This window comes from Dipodomys merriami, unplaced genomic scaffold (genome assembly GCF_024711535.1).
Source record: "Dipodomys merriami isolate MVZ:Mamm:240054 unplaced genomic scaffold, mDipMer1.0.p SCAF_29, whole genome shotgun sequence".
NCBI classification, from domain to species: domain Eukaryota; kingdom Metazoa; phylum Chordata; class Mammalia; order Rodentia; family Heteromyidae; genus Dipodomys; species Dipodomys merriami.
In genome coordinates, this window is record NW_027204381.1 from 4,441,541 (window position 1) to 4,458,992 (window position 17,452).

Genomic DNA, 17,452 nt, shown 5'->3' on the forward strand with positions numbered 1-17,452 from the left:
AGCCTCCCTAATTCGCATCGCTAAGCCCTGGGGGCCGGGGACCGCATGGAAACCAGGGGTCTGAAAGCCAAAGAGCGTCTGGTAGTGGGTAGTGAGCAGTTTGCCTCGGTTTCCTCCAGGTATGGGAAAAGGAGAGGAACAACGGTCTAGATTTGGTCAGAGGGGAAGAGTCCGAAAGAACCTCAGCCCCGACCTTGGCGGCTTTGAGAAGGGAGGGAAACCCTCCCGCCCCGTCCAGAACAGATCCTGGGGGCGAGGAGTAGAGGGAGGGCGGGGACTCCAAGTCGCGCGCCACCGCGACTCGAGTTTCCGGCCCTGCTAGTGGCCGTCGGGGTGGGAGTGGGGATGGGGAGGCGGATTAAGCCCTTAATTACGCAGTGATCGGAGTGGCACCTGCTTTCCGCCCGCCCCGCTCCCGGGGGACGGCGGCCAGGGGGGTGGAGAGAAGGACGAGCGGAGGAGGTGGAGGAAGAGGAGGAGGAGGAGGGCAAGCGGCGGCTCCGGCCGGCCGTTCCCGGGCGCGCCCGCAGGACGGCGGCACCGTGGCTGCGGCGGCGCGCGGCGGCTCCCAGCCCTCGGGTCCCGGACCCAGGGGCTGGGCCCCGGGCCCCCCACCACGGTCTCGAGCGGGTCGCGTCATGCTGCGCTACCTGCTCAAAACCCTCCTGCAGATGAACCTGTTCGCGGACTCCTTCGCGGGGGGCGCCTCCAACACCAGCGAGTTGCTGCTCTTCGGCGGCTTCAACTCCTCGCTGGCGCCCCTCCACCCCAGCCCGCTGCCTCCGAGCGATCCGCCTCCCAACGGTGAGTCCGCCCCGGGGGGCGTCGGGTCAGGGGCGAGCAGAGGGCTGCCTGGCGGGGAAGCGGGTGCGGGAGGAGCCCCTGAGTTGGGGCCGCCTCCCCGGGGCGCCCCTCGCCCACCCCCGGTGGGGAGAAACGTGTCTGGGGTGGGCAGGTCCCCAGCCAAGAAAGGTGCACGCGCGCGGGGCAGAGGAGGGGCGCAGTCACCTCCCGGCCACTCGGTGACCCGCTCGGGGAGCAAGTCCCGCGGTTCTCCGGGAGCTCACGCGGGACGAGGGCGAGGACGCCGAACTGTCGGCTGTGCTTGCTGCCCAGGGGGACGGGGACAGCCATCGTTTCGGGGAAACTTGGAACTAAGTTTGTGTGTCAGCTGTGGGAGTCACCGCCAGCCCACCCGGGCAGAGCAGTGGGGAGCGGGCAGCGCCGGCGGCTGCGGCGGCGGCCAGGTCATTACCGCTAATTACCGTGATTAATAAATGACTGAGACAGCGCTAGCTCCCCGCGCGCGACGGGAGGCGGCCGCGGTGAGCCCCGCCGCGCGCGGGGAGACGCGCCAGCGCGCCCCCTCACGGCCACCGAGGGAATTCCCGCTTCCCGGGACGCTCCTGCGGGGTTGTTGGTTCAGGTGCTGCTCAACTGCACCTCTCTCGGCCTGTGTGCTCAAGTCCGACGGCGAGCACTGGGCTGGGGAGTCAAGGCGAGGAGAGACGCGGGCAACGTGTGTGCGTTTGTCTGTTAGGTACTCCAGGTGCTGGGGAGGGGCCCCAGAGCCTCATTAGCATGCCCATTAGCTATTCATTAGGTTGCAGTTGAAGCATCTCTTGAGACAGGGAATGACAGGCAAAAAATTCCAGGGAAAGGGAGCCGGCAGCTGTGTCTACAGGAATTAGACAGGGAAGGGGGACTTGAGGGTGTGGTATGTATGCAAGAAGCCTGGGGAAGGGGATGGGAGAGGAAGCTGGATTCAATCTCCTGACCCCTCGGGAGTCAGCACTCCCGAACTGATGGCCCAGAGTTACACTCCCTGCTCTCCTACTGCTTTTTGCAGTGTTTCACCATATCTCGCGTTATTTAAACTTGAGAAATTAGCCATGTGCAGACTTTAATAGTCACATATTGCAGCTAAGAGAACAAAGTTATAGAGGGAATGGTACCCAAATGGTTGCAACAGCAGCCTGAAGTAAAATGCTAGCAATAACAGATCAAAGTCAGCTTCCTGCAGTTGGTGTAAACAAGAAAAAAGTTACTAGGGCCTATTTGAATCTCATTCAGGTGAACTGTAGAGTGTGCTGTGTAGACTAGCCTTTAAAATAGTGACAGAGCAAGGCACTCATGGTTCACATCTGTAATCCTAGATACTCAAGAGGCTGAGATCTGAGAATCACAGTTTGAAGCCAGCCCAGGCAAGAAACGCCTGTGAGACTCCAATTAACTTCCAAAAAAGCTGAAGTGGAGCTGTGGCTCAAGTGGCAGAGCACTAACTTTGCGCACAAAAAGCTCAGGGACAGTGCTCAGGCCCTGAGTTATTCAATGAATAGCATAAAACTATAAATGAATAACATAAAACAATAAGAATCACCAGATGTTTTAATTTTTTCTGCAGGGTCTTTACACCATGTTACAGATAAAGAAACTGAAGCTCAGAGATGTTAAATACTTTGCCTAGCTGGGTGCCTGTGGCTCACACCTGTAATCCTAGATACTCAGGAGGCTGAGATCTGAGGATCAAGGTTCAAAGCCAGCCAGGGCAGGAAAGTCTGTGCGACTCTTATCTCCAATAAACCACTCAAAACTGGAAGTGGCGCTGTGGCTCAAATGGTAGAGTGCTAGCCTTAAGCTGAAGAGCTGAGGGACAACGCTCAGGCCCAGAGTTCAAGCCCCACAACCGACAAAACAAACAAACAAACAAAAAACCCACTTTGCCTAGATTCTTACAGCTATTAAATGTTAAAGTCTGGGATTCCAACTGGGTGTTCCAAAGCCACCTTCCTGGGCTCTTCCTTTGACCATGCCTGGATGGATCACCATGGATCCCACTAGGGTGGGAAGGAGGAGAAGATGGGTGAGCTTCAGAGATTTCCTTTTGTATGCCCCTCCCTCCACTAGAGTGTGAATTCAGGACCTTGAATGCTAGGCAGGTGCTCTACTACTTGAGCCATATCACTAGCCAGAGATTTCCCTTTGAAAGGGAGAAAATTGAGGAACTTGCTTCTTTCCCAAGAGGCAAGAGAAATTGATTATACCTGGCAGTTAAGCTCTTCACAGAACAGTGCTGGCTCACTTGGCAATCTGTCCAGCCTTGTCTATGCCAGAATTTCCAAGAGGAAGAGCAGGAAAGGAAACCTAGTTCTCACCAGGTCTGGAAGCTAGAGATCCCAGAGGTGTTTAAAACGGGGTGGGCACAAGGTGGGGAGGGAGGCCTGGAACAGATGTGCCAGGTTGTCCTGGTTATTTAAGGGCACCAAGTTACACGAGGCTGCAGCGACACTTACTGGTGGATGCAGGTTACAAACCATTAGGGAGAGAGGGACTGAACTGCGCGACTCTAACAACCTCCCAGATCCCAAACCAAGCCGTGGAAGATAAACCTGGGGCAGAATATGCAGACAAACCGATCCGAGCGAACAGAGGAGACAGTAGACTTTCTTTTCCAGTGTGGTTCTTCGCCTTTCCCCGATAGTAAATTAATCTGTTGAAAGCTAATACCTTTCAGAAAAAGGAGCATTATGCATGTTTCCACTACCAGTTGTGTTCAGGTTCCTGTTATATCATAGGATCCACACACACCTCCAAAGCAAAAGGAAATTGGGGGTGTCAGGGGGTCCGGGTTAAGATCCCCTTCTAGTCAAGGGCCATCAGTTGTCCTTACACAGAGGACCCCAGACCCTCGTCCATTTCACCGGGCAGAGGTGGTTGCGCACTGAGCAAGGAACACATTCGAGCCAGAGCCCATGGGTGAAAGCCCGCCCTTAGTCAAGCCACGGGCTGCCGGGCATTCCCCACGTAAGCTCAGCAGGAGAGGAGAGGAGGTGGGGTTCTTTCAGTGATTCACAAGTTCCGATTGTTATTGATCAGCCTGAAGGATACTTCCAAGAAGGAGATACGAATCTCTCCCATGAAAAGGGAGGGCTAGTGGAGACCGAGCTCTAGCGGAGGAGGCATGGGGGGGGGGTTCTTTTGTTTTGGGACGTCCGCCTCTCCCTGTTTGTTGGTCTGTCCCTGTTTCTTGCTGTGAGCCCTCTGAAACCATTGCCCTTTCCAGGGACAAGAGTCGGGCCTGAGGACGCCATGCCACGCATCGTGGAGCAGCCCCCAGATCTGGTAGTGTCCCGGGGCGAGCCGGCCACGCTGCCCTGTCGTGCCGAAGGCCGGCCTAGACCTCACATAGAATGGTACAAAAACGGGGCGCGCGTAGCCACCGCGCGGGAGGACCCGCGCGCGCACCGCCTGCTGCTGCCCAGCGGCGCCCTCTTCTTCCCGCGCATCGTGCATGGGCGCCGCGCGCGGCCGGACGAGGGCGTCTACACCTGTGTGGCCCGCAATTACCTTGGGGCAGCGGCTAGCAGAAATGCCTCTCTGGAAGTAGCAGGTGAGAGTCCTGGTCGGTACTATTTGTATGTGTGTCAGTACTGGGGCTTGAACTCGGAGGCCTGGATGCTGTCTCTTACATTTTTCACTCGAGGCTGGCATTCTACCACTTGAGCCACAGCTCCCTTTCTGGCTTTTTTTGCTGGTCAGCTGGAGATACGAGTCTCATGGACTTTCTTGCTCCAGCTGGCTTTGAACTGCAAGCCCACAATCCTCAGATCTCAGCCTCCAGGATAGTTAGGATTGCCAGCGGCGAGCGACTTGCACCGGGCTTCATCTTTGCTCTTTAATTCCAACACCAGGGCCAGAGGAAGAAGCCAGTGGGCTGGTCTCTAGATGCATTTGTAGTTTGGAACCTGAGAATGTGCTCTGGTCTGCTGTGATCGCTCCGCCTTCTCCCCCCCCCCCTCCCCTCCAGTTCTGCGAGATGATTTTCGTCAGTCCCCCGGAAACACGGTGGTGGCAGTGGGCGAGCCGGCAGTGATGGAATGCGTGCCCCCCAGGGGTCACCCAGAGCCTTTGGTGACTTGGAAGAAGGACAGCACGAGGCTTAAGGAAGAGGAAGGAAGGATCACGGTCAGGGGCAGAGCCAGAGGCTGTGGGTCTGGGACCTGTCTCATGGGAGAGAGACCTGAGGGTCCTGGAAGCTGGGAATAATGTCCCTGTGGGAGATTTGAGTTTCCAGGTGACCGGAAGCTAAGATTCAGCCACAGGGAGAGAGACAGGGAGGAAGGGTGGGAATGATGTAGGTGGGATGTAGGATTCAATGCCCCAGAGTCTTCTTAGGCTTGTCATGGGAGCCAAGTAAATTTCACACACACACACACACACACACACACACACACACACACACACACACACACACACACAGATGGTTGTGAAGGACCAAGGTTACCACTATTCCCCTGCAGATACGTGGAGGGAAACTGATGATGTCACACACATTCAAGAGCGATGCTGGGACATACGTGTGCGTGGCCTCCAACATAGCAGGAGAACGAGAGAGTGGGCCAGCTCAGCTGGTGGTACTGGGTAGGCACTGAGAATATGGGAGATATGGGAGGAGTTAGCCCGGGAAGTAACTAAATAAGCTGGCAGACCTCCTGTTGACTGGCTCTCACTCTGTAGAGCGTCCTTCATTCCTACGTAAACCAGAAAACCAAGTGGTCCTCACTGGTGCCCCTGTGAACTTCCAATGTGAGGTGCATGGGGATCCCCTGCCTCATCTCCGCTGGCGCAAGGAGGATGGGGAACTGCCCCCTGGCAGGTGAGAAGCCCCCTCCTTCTGCCAATAAAGAGACCCAAGCAGCCCCCAAACCTCCCCTGTTCTAGAAAGCCGGAAGACCGATTCCCTCTGTGTCCCTGAGGACACAGAGAATCTGTTGCCCAGAGCCTATGGTTCCTATCTTACCTGGTCCCACCTCATGTCCCTGTTGAGTTCTGCCTTGTCTTTCTGTACCCTGACCCTAGCATCTGTCCTGGGGGAAAGAGAATGAGGTCTATAACGGTGGCCAACCCAGCCTGGGGGGTGGGGAGTGGAGCAGGTATGAGATCCGGAGTGACCACAGCCTTTGGATCGGGCAAGCGAGTTCTGAAGATGAGGGGGCTTACACCTGTGTGGCGGAGAACAGCGTGGGCCGCATAGAAGCATCTGGATCCCTCAGCGTTCACGGTGAGGGCTGCACATGAGATGGCCTGAAGCAGGGCAGCATGGAGGAGGTAGGAGTGGCTTGCCTGACACTTCTGGAAGGAGAGAGAAGACAGAGCCAAACAGGCTTGGGCAAGACATGGAAGTCTGCTCTTCCTTAAGCCAGGTGTGGGCTCCTCCTTCCCATCCCTCCCTCATCCTGCCCAGTACCGTTAAGTCCCCCTTCTTTTGGCTTTCTCCCGTTCCCAGTCCCACCCCAGTTGGTGACCCAGCCGCAGAACCAGACAGCAGCTCCAGGAGACAATGTGGCTTTCCAATGTGAGACCAAAGGAAACCCCCCACCTGCCATCTTTTGGCAAAAGGAGGGAAGCCAAGTAGGTGCTTGTGTCCAGGGCTCCACCCACCTGCCTTTCATCTGGGACTTAGAGCTCCCTCCTCTGACCTTCTATAAATGTTTCTGCCTATGTTTTACCTATAGTACTCCAGCCCCATAAAGCTGTGCAGTTTATTTGGGAAATTTAAATAAGGTAATGAATATAAAAAGCTCGGAACATCTGGATACTTTTAAAAAACCAATGCTAACTATTAATGTTTAGCTGGTAGGTACATGTCTGGAGAAAAAATTCTTGGGGAATGTTTTCGCAGAGTTGTATTTCGGATATAGCAAATCCAGTTAGTTCTCTTCTTTCCCACTTAGACTTTCTGGATCTTTGCTTGGGGGGAGAGGAGGGAGACAAACTACTGGAAACCAAGTAGTGAACTTAAAAGTTGCCCAGGGTAGAAAATTACTTGCTCTGACTATTCATAGCTCCTGCCACCAGGGGGAGCTCACAGTCATCTCCTTCCTACCCAGCAAACAAATCCCAGGTCTCACAACCTGAAAGAACAAGCACTGATGTGACAACATAAATCAGTGACTTGTGTAAACATTGCCACTAGAAAACAGAGTCAATACAGTAAAATGCAAGGGATTACCCAGGTACCACATAACCAGGTAACCTGGTAACCTGGTAACCCAAGACTTTGTTCCAAATCTGCATCTACTGCAGATTTCCAATATCTCTAGCCCCTGTGACTGCTTTGTTTAAAGTAGATTCTCACATAAAATGATGGTAGGATAGGGTGGAGCTAGGTGTCATTCAGAGGCTTAGCCTGGTCCATTTATCCTGAGACCCAAACCTGCTTCCTGTAATTCCACCTGTCTATCTAAAGTAAAACATTAAAGCCACATTTTAGTACACAAAGTATATTAAAATACTACCAGGATTCTTTCATTTAACCCTCCTTTAAGTGATTGAGGCTCAGGAATTCTTATGCTCAAAGGTTCTCAACTAGTAAGTCACATAGCCAGAAAACAGCCCCCCCGCCCCCACCATCTACAATTTTCCCAAGGCTACTTCAATGCTTGGGGATGGGATGTGAATTAGAACCTTAGGAATTCTCTGGATTCTAAAACAGACAGGCAAGGCGGGAAATCTCCCTGCCCAGTTGCCAGCTCATTTCCTTCCTTGGTTCCTTGTTCTGTTCCAGGTCCTGCTGTTCCCTAGCCAGTCACTTCAGCCCACAGGACGCTTCTCAGTCTCTCCAAAAGGCCAGCTCAACATCACAGCAGTGGAGAGTGGCGATGCTGGCTACTATGTGTGCCAGGCTGTCAGTGTAGCTGGCAGTGTTCTGGCTAAAGCCCTGTTGGAGATCACAGGAGGTATTTGCCCATGGAGGCAGGGCTCATGGTCTAGAAAGACATAGTCTAAAGAGATCTGTTTCTCTTGGATGCCATGTAATATATCTGCAAGGAAAGTGGGTATGCTCCTGAAGCATGCTCTTGAAGTATGGAAGTCAGGGGCACAGTGGCCCCAGGCAGAGACTACAGATGGCTACAGATTATCAAAGCCCCCTTGGAGGGTTGGGAGGGGGGTTTGATGCTCCAGGGACTGGTGGCTTGACCCTAGATTTCACCCCTGAGATGTCTGAATCCTTCCTCTCTCAGCCTCCTTGGATGGGCTGCCTCCCATCATCCTCCAGGGACCAGCCAATCAGACACTGGCACTTGGCTCCTCGGCATGGCTGCCATGCAGAGTGGCTGGGAACCCTCAGCCTAGTGTCCGATGGAAGAAGGATGGGCAGTGGCTGCAGGGGATTGACCTTCAGCTAAGCCTAATGGCCAACGGCACCCTGTACATTGCCAGTGTGCAGGTGAGTGTCACCCCTGGAGCCCTTGTAACTGAGAATGGCTAGCAGGCCCACCTTCCCAACTCTCGTAAGTACTCACTGGGCCTCTAACCCCATTTCTACTCCTCTGCTCTCTCAGACCTCCTAAAGTGTCCAGCATCTTCTTCATCCTTCTTCACCTGCCTATCCCCTCACCCTACCTTGCTCCTCTCTCAGTGTGCCAGTGCTCTACCCTCTCCTACAGGAGATGGACATGGGTTTCTACAGCTGTGTGGCCAAGAGTTCCATAGGGGAGGCCACATGGAGTGGCTGGCTTCGGAAACGGGGTGAGTTTGTTCTCTGTCCCCTTGCTTAGCCAGAACTTTTCTCCAAACCTGCTTTGAAGATAGTCAATACCTCTCCAAACCCCAGGGCTAGTTTTTAATCATTCAAGTGCCACGGTGTGGTGGGCGGATGGGGAGAATGGAAGTGGTACACTTGAGGCCGATATGAGTAAGGACTAGGATACATTGTTGCCTCCGCCCATCACCTTGTCACAACCCCACTGTTCGTTGGTGAAGGAGAGAGGCTGCACTGTGGTCCTCCTTTCCCCATCATTCTACTTAATGATTACCATGATTATCATTCTACTTAATGATACTGCAGAAGACTGGGGAACATCACCAGATCCCCCTACAGAACTCAATACCCCTCCGGGGCCTCCCTCTCAGCCTTTGGTTACTGAGATCACCAAGAACAGCATTACCCTGACCTGGAAGCCTAATCCACAGGCTGGAGCCACAGTCACCTCTTATGTGATAGAGGCCTTCAGGTATGGAGAAAGTTTTGGGCACAAACCTGGACAGTTACAAAGCGAGAGTCCTAAGTCCTTAGGATCTAGGATCTTAGGATCTTTGCTGTTCTGGGAAGCAGTGCTTCAGTGCTCCCCTCCCACGGTGAGAAGAACACCTGAGGTGGAATAGACAGGTTGGGAGTCGATAAGCCCTGACATATTATTTCTGTTGTAGCCAAGCAGCTGGCAACACATGGCGGACAGTGGCAGATGGCGTGCAGCTGGAGACACACACCATCAGTGGTCTGCAGCCCAATACCATCTACCTGTTCCTGGTACGAGCTGTGGGAGCCTGGGGCCTCAGTGACCCCAGCCCTGTCTCTGAACCTGTCCGTACTCAGGGTAAGGTCAGAGTTTCTGGGTTTTGGGGTATGACATGGAACACTGTATGCCACAACAACGCATGTCTGTACCGTGGCACCATGACAGTTCAGAGTTCTTTCCTGCTATTTCTACACTGGAGCCCAGCCTAGAATAGGAGATTACATTTCCCTCTTACAGAAGGTCAGGAGAAGAGGGAGGGAAGAATCCACTCCACCACCCCATCACTGCTGAGCCTTTTACCCACAAATAATACAGATTGTTAGGCTAGAAGGCATTTTGGGGGGGGACCAACTCCATGTTAGTGATGAGGAAGTGAGATTTTAAAGGCTACACATAGTTATACAGGAAGGATATACTCAAGTTTGCTGCTCCCCCATCCTATCTGTGCAAACAGTTCCCCTGAGCAGTCTCCTTAGTGTGTGCTCTGATGTACTAAGTGTTACAATCTGTGAGAGAGGGCAGAGATAGGGCACAAACACATCCTCAGTCCTTCCTCTCTGCCCCTCCTGGGCCTTGCTGAATAGGATCTTTGATCAACAGACAGCATCCCATCCAGGCCAGTGGATGACCCATGGAGAGGCCAGCGGGGACTGGCTGAAGTGACCGTGCGAATTCAGGAGCCCATAATCCTTGGGCCCCGGACTCTGCAGGTGTCCTGGACTGTGAGTGTGGTACAGGGGATAAAGGGATGGGGTAAAGGGATGGGGGATGTGAGGGCTCCACAAATGAGTATGAGACAGTGAGAGATGAATGGCTGCGGAAGGGGGCATGAGTGGAGGTGGGACTGGGTCTGCAGCATCTGTGTGGCCCAAACCTCTCGTGCACCTTGCCCCATCTCCTACAGGTAGATGGCCCAGTTCATTTGGTGCAGGGTTTCCGCGTGTCTTGGAGGGTAGCAGGCCCTGATGAGGGAAGCTGGACAGTGCTGGACCTACAGACCCCACACCAGCAAAGTACTGTGCTAAGAGGACTCCCTCCAGGAGCCCAAATCCAGATCAAGGTTCAAGCCCAAGGCCAGGAGGGGCTGGGTGCTGAAAGCCCCTCAGTGACCAGGAGCATTCCAGAGGAGGGTAAGGAGGGCCACAGGGCCGACAGGTGGTGCAGATAATGGGTGGGGAGGACGGAGATGCATACTTAAGGCGGAAGAGCAGGGAGGAGGCTGGACACCAGAGGCTCGGCCTGTACCACCAGCTACTCAGGAGGCTGAGAACTGGGGCATCTGGGTTCAAGCTGGCCCAGGCAGACAAGTCCTTGAGATTCTATCTCCAAAACGACAGCAAAAAGCTAGGCGTGCTTTGTGTGGTAGAGGCCCAGCCTAGCAAACTTGAAGCTCCCAGTTCAAACCCCAGGAGGTGAGGAAGGAAAGGGCAAGGAAAGGAGGGCTTGCAATGACTATCTGTGTCCTCCGCCCTGGCCCAGCCCCCAGTGGTCCCCCCCAGGGAGTGGCGGTGGCCTTGGGGGGTGATGGCAACAGCAGTATCATTGTGTCCTGGGAGCCTCCACTTCCTTCTCAGCAAAATGGGGTCATCACCGAGTACCAGGTAGGAGGTTTGAGCCGGGAACTGGGTAAGAGGACGGGGGGTGTGGGGTGGGTGGTGGGGAGAGGGAGCATCTAGAAGCTGCGAATTCGGGCGGAGGGAACTTCAGGGTTGGCCTGGGAGCTGGGGTGAAGTGGGGAGACGTTCCACCGGGGAAGCCGGGCTCCTAACCCCGCATCTGGGCCTCCCTAGATCTGGTGCCTGGGCAACGAAAGCCGTTTCCACCTCAACCGGTCGGCGGCGGGCTGGGCACGCTCCGCAGTGCTCGGGGGGCTGCAGCCGGGCCTGCCCTACCGGACCCTGGTCGCCGCGGCCACCGGCGCCGGCGTGGGCGTGGCCAGTGCCCCGGTGTCGGTGCAGCTGCGTGAGTCCGGAGGGGACCGGGGGGGGGGGGGCCGCCCGTGCCCGCGGGGTCAGCTCCCGAGCTCCGGGGTCCTCCGTCCCCGCTCACCTCTCTGACCCCCGCCGCAGCTCCGCGCGGATCGCCGCCTGGGCCGCAGGCGGGCCCGGGGCTGGCGGAGCGGCTGGCACGCGTGCTGCGGGAGCCGGCCTTCCTGGCGGGCAGCAGCGCGGCCTGCGGGGCGCTGCTGCTGGGGCTCTGCGGCGCCCTCTACCGGCGCAGGAAGCAGCGCAAAGAGCTCAGCCACTACACCGGTGAGAGCCAGGCCTGGGCGCCTCCAGTGACGGGGCGGGGAAGGGGCCCGAGAGGCAGGGCGTGTCCCACAGCCAGTCCAGGGGCCCCGGGGCCTGCGGGCACTGGGCCGCTGTCAGGCCTGGGCTTGCAAGAGTGGGCCAAGAGGGCAAACGGTCTGGATTTGGGGCAGAGGGGTGAGCCCTGCCACTAAGACTTGTAGAGAAGCAGGCGGGCTTTTCAGTTCGGGCTCCACTTGAAGGCGGAGACGGAGCAGGGCCTGGTGTGGAGGGGCCCCAGCAGGACCCCAACGTGTGAACTGCGAGTGTGGGGTGTGGATAACACTTGAGTCCCGGGCATCTTGGCAGAGAGGCTGGAGGCTGAGGCCGGCCGGTTTCAAACTTGGCTATATATGGGGACCACTTGGGAATTTGGGGATAAATTCCGAGACCTGCGTCCCACCTGTAGAAATTCTGATGAACCTGGTCCTCAGTGCAGCCTGGCTAGTAGAATCAGGAGCAGGGCCAAGGAGTGGACAGGTATATGGGGGTGTTTCTGACCCTTCGCCTCATTTCTCCTCTTCTTTTTCCTATGGGTTCCTTTTCGGAAGCCTCTTTTGCCTACACGCCTGCAGGTAAGCTGTAGTTGACCCAGTGGGAGTTAATTTCCTCCCCCCCCACCTCCTCCTCGCCCTGCGACCCCAATATTAGCTCTTTTCTCATTGCTTCTTCCCTTCATCTTCCCCAGTGTCCTTCCCACACTCCGAGGGCCTGTCTGGAGCCAGTTCCAGGTAATTCTCCTAACCTGTCTCTGAAGGATAATCTTTTCCAGCAAGGGCTGTCTCCCCGGTCCTCGGGCCTCCTTGTCCTCCAGCATCTTCTACCACCAACTCCACCATTCCTGTCCTGGGACTCTCCGTCACTGCCACCTTCCTCACCTTTGCTGGCCTCTCCAGGCTCCCTGTCCCCAAAGTTCACCTGCTGCGCTCCTTCTCAGGCCAACTATGGGCCTTGGCCCTGCCTCCTACCCCTGGCTGGCAGACTCGTGGCCCCACCCACCTCGGAGCCCATCAGCCCCAGAGCCCCGGGGAAGCTGCTGCCCCAGCAATCCCGACCCAGAGGACAGATACTATAATGGTGAGGAGTTCTAATTGCTCAGGAGCCCACCTGGCTCCCTGCCTCCTCTCCAGTTATTGGGGCCGGGAGCGGGGGGGAGGTGAAGGGAGCAGAGGAGCTCTATTCCTTCTTGAGTTTGGTCAGCCCTGGGTGTGGGGAGAAAGCAAGTCCGATGTCTCTGAGGCCTCACCTTCACCTTGTTTTGACGTGTAAGATTTGAGCTGGGGGAGGAAGTTGGCTGGGTGGGATCCCCTTTTGCCCTCCATTCTCCTGTTGTCCTCTATTGTTCTGTCTTTGCTCCCTGCCTTCTCCCCTGGGCCTCCCTCTTTCTCCTCCTCAGAGGCTGGAATCTCCCTGTACTTGGCTCAGACTGCCAGGGGCACAGCTGCACCTGGTGAGGGTCCTGTCTACAGCAGCATTGACCCAGCGGGGGAGGAGCTGCAGACCTTCCACGGCGGGTTCCCCCAACATCCCTCAGGGGACCCAGGCACCTGGAGCCAATATGCCCCTCCAGAATGGAGTCAGGGGGACAGTGGTATGCCCCCGATTCCTCACGCCTGTTTTATCCCTGTCTACAGTCTCCTCTGTTCTGATTCTTTGGCCCCTAGCTAATGCTTCCTTCTAACATGTTGTCTCACCTCTGGCTATCTCCTGCGTGTTCTGTATGTGTCCTGGTACTTCTCCTCAGGAGCCAGAGGAGGCAAAGTTAAGCTTCTAGAAAAATCTGTGCAGATGCCCTCTCTGAACTGGCCAGAAGCCCTGCCACCACCTCCCCCTTCCTGTGAGCTGAGTTGCCCAGAGGGGCCAGAGGAGGAGCTGGAGGGCAGGTGAGGATGCTGCCTGCTGTGGATGCTCCTCCTCCACCGGAGACCAGCCCAGGGCCTTCTGGGATGGGAACGAGCAGAGATGCTGGCAGATGAAGGGAAGTGGGCAATGGGAAGGCCATGGGGGAAGGTATGGGAGCTACTTGGTCCTTCCCATCTCTCCTACCTTTTGCCCTCAGCTCAGGGCCAGAAGAATGGTGCCCACCAATGCCTGAGAGAAGTCACCTGACTGAGCCCAGCTCCAGTGGAGGGTGCCTGGTGGTTCCATCCCGAGGGGAAACCCCCTCTCCTACACCCTCCTATGGACAGCAGTCCACAGCCACTCTTACCCCCTCACCTCCTGACCCTCCCCAGCCCCTCACTGACATTCCCCAACTCCACCAGATGCCCAGGTAGGGAGGTATATAGTACCCTACACACTAGAGGCCCCCAGTACACATCTAGTCAATGGGTGGCTGGGTGGAGGAATGGATAGGTGAATCTGGGGGTGCAGAGATCCCAGGTCTGTGTCAAGCTGGCAGCGTGATGTGTGATCTGGGGAGAAACATGGGAACTGACAAGTCTCTCACTCCTTTTGGACTAGATCTCCCTGGGAATGGATCTGCAGCCTTCCCTTGGCCTTTCACACATGGCTGTCCTCACGCTTCCTTTGTTCTGGAAGGCCTTGCGGGAGACAGTCTGTGTTTTGCTCACCTGAGGATTAGGCTGGGCCTCCAGCAAAGTGCCTGGCATATGGTTTTGTAGTGGGAACAAAGGCTGATGCTCCGTGTCATTGCAGGATGGTGCCCCTTGGGCCAAGTTCTCCTCTCAGTGTGTCCCAGCCTGCTCTGAGTAGCCATGAAGGGAGACCTCCTGGCTTGGTTGCAGGACCCACAGCCTCCTACCACCTCAACCCCAGCCCTGTCCCCAGTACAGCCAGCAGTGCTCCAGGTGAGTCTGTAGACCCTCAACATGCCTTCTCCTCCCTCCGTGGCTTCCAAAGCTTGGCTTCCCCTCACCTTCATGTCCCTCTCCCAACTGCCTTCCTTATGTACGCTCTCTCCATCCAACACTACAGGGAGAACACGGCAGGTGCCTGGGGAGATGACTCCCCCACTCCAAGGGCCCCGTGCCAGAGTCCGGAAGAAACCCAAGGCTCTTCCCTATAGGAGGGAGCACAGTCCTGGGGGTAAAGAGGACCTGGGCTTGGGAGATGATGACAGTCCGTAGAGGGGGTAGACTGGAAACCAAGGGGGCTGGAGCAGGTGATCTCAAATCCTGGGTGATTCATTTTCAGCCTCCTGGCATCAGGGCTGGAGGTGGGAGAAAGATTAGTGTTGGGCAAGGCAGGAGACTGCTGAAAACAGGTTTCTCCCCAGACTTGCCTCCACCACCCCTGCCACCACCAGAGGAAGAAGCAAGCTGGGCCTTGGGGCTGAAAGCAACAAGCAGCACATCCTCCTTGGAGCGGGAGCACACAGGGGAGAGGAACGTGGGCCAGGCAGTGCCTCTGAGTGCCCAGCGGGGGCCCCACCTGGATGGTAAGGAGCCCCACGGCAGCCGGAGGGGGATTGGAGGCTGGCAATAACCCACATGGGTTATTCTATCAAAAGTACTAGGTAAGGACAGGCGATTAGAAGTGCATCACCTAGCTCACCTGTCCACTCCAGTTGGGTTTATGCATTCAGTCAATGTCAAAGACTGTCTTTTCTCTCTTCCTCTCTCCTAGAAGAAGTTTCTGAAGGCCTTAACATGGGTCCTTTCCTAGGACTGAAGCCCAGGATGAAAGAGTGGGGTCTGGGTGCTCTGATTCCCCCTTCCTTAAGTCTCTCTCTGCCTACGAGTTTCCCACACATTTCTGAGCCCTCTGTTATGTCAAAGCTAGGTGCTGGGTGCTCTGCTCTCTTGAGCTCCCAGTCTGCCGGAGCCCAGTGCCTGCCCCTGGGTCATCTCTCAGAGCTGGGATATAGGTTACGATGATCATTGGCTGAAAAGAATCTTTCTTGCTCTAGCCCAGCTGTCTTTCTCTGTCATCTGCAGAAGAGGCCTGGCTTCCATATGGCAGACCGAATTTCCTGACCCATGGCCAGGGTACCAGCACCTGTTCCACAGCTGGCAGCAACTCTTCCAGGGGCTCAGGCAGCTCTCGGGGATCCCGGGGTCCTGGACGAAGTCGGAGCCGGAGTCGGAGTCAGAGCCAAAGGCCCAGACAGAAACATCGAGAGGTAGGGGCCAAATATCACAGAGAAATGAAAGATGAGGGTTAGAGAGGAAAGGGCTTGCAGAAGATGTTCAAAGGAAGGTTCCAGGGCTAGGTATGACAGTGTCATATAATCCTAGCTATTCATGAGGTAGAGATTGGAGGATCAAGATTAAAAGCCAGCCTGGGCAAAAAGTTAGCAAAACCCCATGTGGTTCACACTTGTGATCTCAGGAATTTAAGAGGTATAGGTAGGAGGATCCATGGTTCAAAGACAGTCTTGGCAAAAACATAAAACCCAGCCTGATAAATAACTAAAGTAGAAAAAAAAGGCTTGAGGGGTTGGGAATGTGGCTTAGTGGTAGAGTGCTTGCTTCGCATGCATGAAACCCTGGGTTTGATTCTTCAGTACCACATAAACAGAAAAAGCCACAAGTGGAGCTAGGACTCAAGTGGTAGAGTGCTAGTCTTGAGCAAAAGAAGCTTAAGGATAGTACCCAGGTCCTGAGTTCAAAGTTCAGGACTGGCAAAAGATTGAGACCATAGCTGAAGTGGTAGGGCACCAGCCTGGCAAATGTGAGGCTCTGGGTTTACTCTCTAGTACTCCAGAAAAAAACAACAATCCCCCCAAAACAACCTGTGTGTGGTATCACACTCAGCTACTTGGAAAGAGGAAGCAAGACTGAGGAAAAGTTAGCACAAGACACTCTCTGAAAAACTAAAAGCTAAAGGCCTAGAGATGTGACTCAAGTGATAGAACACTTGCCTAGCAAATAAATGTAAAACACTGAATCTAGTACCTTCAGAGAAGAAGTGAGAAAACCTTCCGTGAGGAGGGAGAGAGGGACCTTTAAGAAGTGACAAGGAAGGGGGAAGGGCAAGATGAGATCTAAGAGGAGAGCTGGGAACCCCATAGGAGACTAGATTAGGAGAAAGACAGATCCCTTACTGTGGCCTGTTACCCAAAAATGACCGTTCTTTCTTTCCTCTTTCCCTCTTGCTCACTCTTCTCCCTTTCTCTGTAGGAACCAAGATGACCCTTGTTCAAGATGACCCTTGATGAAAAAAAATAAAAAGACAATATCAAGAGTTCTATGAGGGATATGGGTGGGAACCCCCCACCTCCCTTCAGAAACAAGGGTGTGAGCCTAGAGGAGCTGAGACGGGGCTGTCTTCCCTTCAGCAATGATGCATGTGGCTCAGTCAAGTTCACTGGACTCTGGCTTCAATTGACTTGGAAGCTAGAGAGCCAGTTCTTCCTTTTCCATTTCTTTTTCGGATCGAAACCCATTTGTACAAAAGATAATAAAAAGATCTGATCTATTTTGTGCAGTATTTTGGAAAGAAAGGGACTATGAGGATCTCTTGGTAGCTTCTATGACCTTCTGAAAGTCTATCAAAAGCACTAGGTAAGGAAGACTATTAGAGATGCTGATCGATCTTGTTTTCAAGGAGCTGAAGTCACTGTCCCCCCATGTATCATTGAAACAAGTTACCCAATGCCAGCAACTTAAGGGAGGAATAATTAATTTCAGCCCATTGTCAACAGGATCTTTTGCTTCTTGGCTGTGGGGGAGAGGATATGGTGGAGCACTGCTGCCCACCTCATGGCAGCCAGAATCAAGAAGAGGGCAGGCCAAGATCTATCCTTAAAGACATGTCTCATTCTATCCTACTTTGTCCAATCAGGCCCCACTTCCTGATAACCCAGTGATGACATAATACCCTCCTAATCCAATCACCTCTCAATACTGCCAGCAGTTGAGGAAGAAGCCAATACTTGGGCCATTTGGGGGAACACTT

General features: G+C 54.8%; 1 protein-coding gene across 1 annotated transcript; it reads left to right on the plus strand.

The window, feature by feature from the left end:
• Positions 1 to 638: 638 nt before the first annotated feature.
• LOC138838758 (roundabout homolog 3-like) lies at positions 639 to 16,922 on the plus strand. Its single transcript, XM_070038092.1, has 28 exons — positions 639 to 804; positions 4,064 to 4,390; positions 4,808 to 4,965; positions 5,301 to 5,421; positions 5,518 to 5,656; positions 5,934 to 6,061; positions 6,287 to 6,411; positions 7,568 to 7,739; positions 8,025 to 8,230; positions 8,451 to 8,532; positions 8,852 to 9,017; positions 9,214 to 9,380; positions 9,903 to 10,024; positions 10,207 to 10,432; positions 10,782 to 10,903; positions 11,093 to 11,264; positions 11,372 to 11,554; positions 12,142 to 12,165; positions 12,279 to 12,321; positions 12,528 to 12,667; positions 12,987 to 13,181; positions 13,335 to 13,473; positions 13,650 to 13,862; positions 14,249 to 14,400; positions 14,528 to 14,638; positions 14,829 to 14,990; positions 15,490 to 15,674; positions 16,675 to 16,922. Exons 1-28 carry the CDS (start codon positions 639 to 641, stop codon positions 16,684 to 16,686), a joined length of 4,158 nt encoding a protein of 1,385 aa, XP_069894193.1. The 3' UTR covers positions 16,687 to 16,922.
• Positions 16,923 to 17,452: the final 530 nt, after the last annotated feature.

What these genes read in the sequence shown, in the direction of transcription:
- LOC138838758 (XM_070038092.1), top strand. Translation starts at nt 639, where the DNA reads ATGCTGCGCTACCTGCTCAAAACCCTCCTGCAGATGAACCTGTTCGCG. An exon ending in AGCTCAGCTGGTGGTACTGG is followed by an intron (nt 5,422 to 5,517) that starts GTAGGCACTGAG and finishes CTCACTCTGTAG; the next exon opens with AGCGTCCTTCATTCCTACGT. An exon ending in CCCGGTGTCGGTGCAGCTGC is followed by an intron (nt 11,265 to 11,371) that starts GTGAGTCCGGAG and finishes CCCCCGCCGCAG; the next exon opens with CTCCGCGCGGATCGCCGCCT.